Consider the following 3,882-nt stretch of genomic DNA (forward strand, 5'->3'; position numbering starts at 1 on the left):
AAAAACACCTAGATTATAAGGCGGTGTGGAAAACTAAAAACATGAACATGTCTGCATTGGTTTTTGCAGGAACTTCACATGAACTTCACGAAGGAACTTCACGGTGGTTAAAGCCACTTAGAAAGGTCAAGGTCGAGAGCTTCAGAGCCAGGAAGCAGGAGCGGAGTAGGAGACGGCCCTTTTGCCTAGTTCAGCCCGCACTGAGTGAACACTGCATGTAATAATGTCCTAAGCGTGCATGCTGTAGCTGCACGTGTGCAGAGACATGTAGGAGTATGAAGGCAGCAGACCAAGAAGTGATTTAAAGATGAAAATGTATATGGAAGTGTCTGCGTGAGGTTAATGATGTCCAGTTAACCAGTGAATACAGGGTGCAGTGGTGGGTATGGTAGTTACAGCCAGTTGTGAATCTTAATGCACCGTGATGGGCAGCAACCAACATCTGCACGGTGCTTGTAGGAGCGTTCATGTAAATAATGTCACCATAGTCAATGGAGGGAAGGAAAGTCACAGTTACAAGGTGTTTCCTAGCATTCAGTTAGACAGGATCTATTTATGAAAAAGAAACCCAGTTTAACTTTGTTTTCTTACTGGGTTTTCCATGTGAAGCTTAAAAGAGAGATGCCAGTCGACCAAGATACCCAAATATTTATAGGAATCGACAAACTCTATAGGGACACCATTCGAGGATAAAATCAGAGGAAGGACTGATGGGACAGACTTCCTGTTTGAAAAAAAAAAGATATGGTGACGTGTCTCAAGCAGAGCCCTTGACTCAGATCCACTCCTTCGAGCCTTCAGACACTTGGATGACAGCTCAGACATGGAGGGGAGGAGCTGTGGGCATGGACAGGATAGATTATTCAATAAAATTAATTGGTCCAATCCAGTTAGAGCAGGTCAGGGTCTCAACTGATAGTGTAATCTTGTAATTGCATGTTCTGTGAACGTTGGACTGCTCTTCAGTTTTGTAAATAAATCTGATGAATTACACCTTGGTGTTCTGGGAATCTCCTTTTTTCCATGACACCCCCAGCTCTTGCATTTGAGAACGACTGCTCTAACCGCTCAGCCACAGCTGCTCTCAGGATTGGTGCTTCTGTAGTATTGTGGACTCTGTACTGGTCCATTGTGGTGAAGAGGGAGCTGAGCTGTAAGGCAAAGCTCTCCGTTTACCGGTTGGTCTACGTTCCTACCCTCACCTATGGTCATGAACTCTGGGTAGTGACCGAAAGAATGAGATCGTGAATACAGGAGGTTGAAATGAGTTTCCTCTGCAGGGTAGCTGGACTCTAGAGACTGGGTGAGAAGTTCAGTTTATCAGGAGAGACTCGGAGTAGAACTGCTCCTCCACGACAGGAGGAGCCAGTTGAGGTGGTTCAGGCATCTGGTAAGGATTTATTTATTTACCTTTATTTAACCAGGCAAATCCCACTGAGATCACAGATCTCTTTTGCAAGGGAGGCCTGGACCTGAAGGCAGCCTAACATCCATGTTTTTGGTCTGTGGGAGGAAACTGTGGAGTACCTGGAGAAAACCCATGCAGCATGAGAAGATGCAAACCCCACACAGAAAGACCCCAGGTCCAACTGGGGATTGAACCCAGGACCTTGCTGTGAGGCAACAGTGCTAACCACTGAGTCATCTTGCTGCCAAGGATGCTCCTTGGGCACCTCCCTAGGGAGAAGCTTCAGGCATGTCCAACTGGGAGACCTCAGGTAAGACCCAGGAAACGTGTCCTGGGAACAACTTGGAGTCCTCCCAGAAGAGCTGGCTGTGGAGAGAGATGTCTGGACCTCCCTGCTCAAGATGCTGCCTCCGAGACTCGAGTGCAGAACAAGAGGAAGATGATGGATGGAAAACTGAACTGTAACCTAAACATGAAAGATTTAGTCTATGTGCAGGTTACATTGATTCAAAAGATCACATTTTTTCATATTTTGTGTAGATCTATGGCCACTGCATATGAACTCCTTCTTCACATTCTACTCCTCTTTACGGACATTTCTTTCTTTTCACCTTTAAAAGCTCAACACTTGATTTCCCACCAGCTACTGACGTTCCTCTATGAACTCTCCGAGGACCTTTGGTCCCTCCTTGCTTTAGCCGTCGTTCCTCACCTGTCACCCAGACACGAGGGGGTCAAGGATGGATGGATGGAACTTTCTAGTGTACTTTATAAAAGAGTGCAGAAACATTTTGTTTTGTTTTTGGTAATTTTATTGAAGCTGCTCGTTTTATTCATTTTGGAAGTTTGAATAAAAATGATTTAAAGTTAAAACAGATCAAAGACTAAATAAACGGAGCTCCTCCAGAACAATCAAATGTACAGTTTGTATTCTCACACAAATCTTATTCAGCTCACATCAACGCACTGGGACAGGTGAGGACGAGGAGCAGCTGGGGGGCAGATGTGAAGAAGAAGAGCAGCTGGGGGGCAGATGTGAGGAAGAGGAGAAGCAGGAGGACAGATGTGAAGAAGAGGAGCAGCTGGGGGGCAGATGTGAGGACGAGGAGCAGCAGGAGGAAAGATGTGAGGACGAGGAGCAGCAGGAGGAAAGATGTGAGGACGAGGAGCAGCAGGAGGACAGATGTGAGGACGAGGAGCAGCAGGAGGACGGCTTCTTTAAAAACAGACGCTCAGATGGTCATGGTTAAAGGTCTCCCATTTCCAGCCCGCCGCCTCCTAAGGCCCGGCTGTTGTCGGAAACGTCAGGAGAGGAGCCACCGGAGTTTGGGCTTCACCTCCTTCGCCTGCTGCTGATCCTGCAGGAACAAAAAGACCAAAATGGTGAAAGAGGCAGGTGCAGAGGTCCACAGCAAAGAGCTGCTGCAAGTTCTGAAGAGGAGAGGAAACGGATCAAAGGTGTGGAAGTGCTGCTTGGCAGCTTCTTAGAAAACATCTGATGTCCATAATCTGCTCGTTGCTGCAGAAACTCCTCAGTTTTCTGGAAGGAAAAACTCTGAAGTGTGAACATGAATTGAAATGTTCTGCAGATGAAACAGCTGCACGAGGAAAACAACTCCATGTTTTATTACAGATTATTAATTTGACTCAAAACAACTTCATGATTGTATTAAAGATTATTAATATGACTCAAAACTACTTCATGTTTTATTACAGATTATTAATTTGAATCAAAACAACTTCATGTTTTACTACAGATTATTACCATGACTCAAAACAACTTCATGTTTTATTACAGATTATTACTATGACTCAAAACAACTTCGTTTTAATTAAAGATTATTAATTTGACTTAAAACAACTTCATGTCTTTGACAGATTATGAGCATGTCCAGAGGAGGGACAGTCAATTGGTAGAAGGACGTTGGCAATGCAGCTGCCAGGAAAAAGACATATGGACTCAGAGAGGACAGAGTGAGACGAAGGAGGACTGTATGAGAAGGGACAACCAGAAGAACATGGAGTCTGTTTAATGTTTGAAGCAGCTGTGGTCTAAGTTCAGGACCTTCAGCTGGCCCAACAGTCACCTTACATTATGGATGTGACTTCCATGAAGGTAAAACTAGAATCTATATAGTCTTTGAACCATGTCACCTTCTGGACTCAGGCTCTGTAATCTGAAGGAGCTGTAATGAAATAAATCTTTCTGCATAAACAAACTGTTAGCTGTGAGTTTCTGCAGCTCATACAGACCTCTGGCGAGGCGAAGACGCTCGGACATGTCTCGGAGGAGAGTAGCTGAGGGAACGAGACTCTCTCAGAGAATCTGCTGGAACCCGGACAGGTCTGGCAGGGCTACGGAGAAAACCAAAGGGTTTCAATCGAAAAATTAAATTCATTCAAAAATTAATTCACATACACACACATTATATATATATATATATATATATATATATATATATATATATATATAT

General features: G+C 44.4%; 1 protein-coding gene across 1 annotated transcript in view; it reads right to left on the reverse strand.

Annotated features, from left to right (window-relative positions):
- Positions 1-2,215: 2,215 nt before the first annotated feature.
- The window catches only part of srrm2 (serine/arginine repetitive matrix 2), a 21,672-nt gene continuing 20,005 nt past the window's right edge, over positions 2,216-3,882 (reverse strand). Inside the window, exons 13-14 of the mRNA XM_037689151.1 lie at positions 3,662-3,763; positions 2,216-2,766 (exon numbers count right to left, since the gene is read on the reverse strand). Of these exons, the coding sequence (XP_037545079.1) occupies positions 2,742-2,766; positions 3,662-3,763 (127 nt within the window). The 3' untranslated portion in view covers positions 2,216-2,741. The remainder of the gene's footprint in view (positions 2,767-3,661; positions 3,764-3,882) is intronic.

The sequence above is a fragment of the Nematolebias whitei genome, chromosome 15 (assembly GCF_014905685.2).
Source record: "Nematolebias whitei isolate Nwh7 chromosome 15, NemWhi1, whole genome shotgun sequence".
NCBI lineage: Eukaryota > Metazoa > Chordata > Actinopteri > Cyprinodontiformes > Rivulidae > Nematolebias > Nematolebias whitei.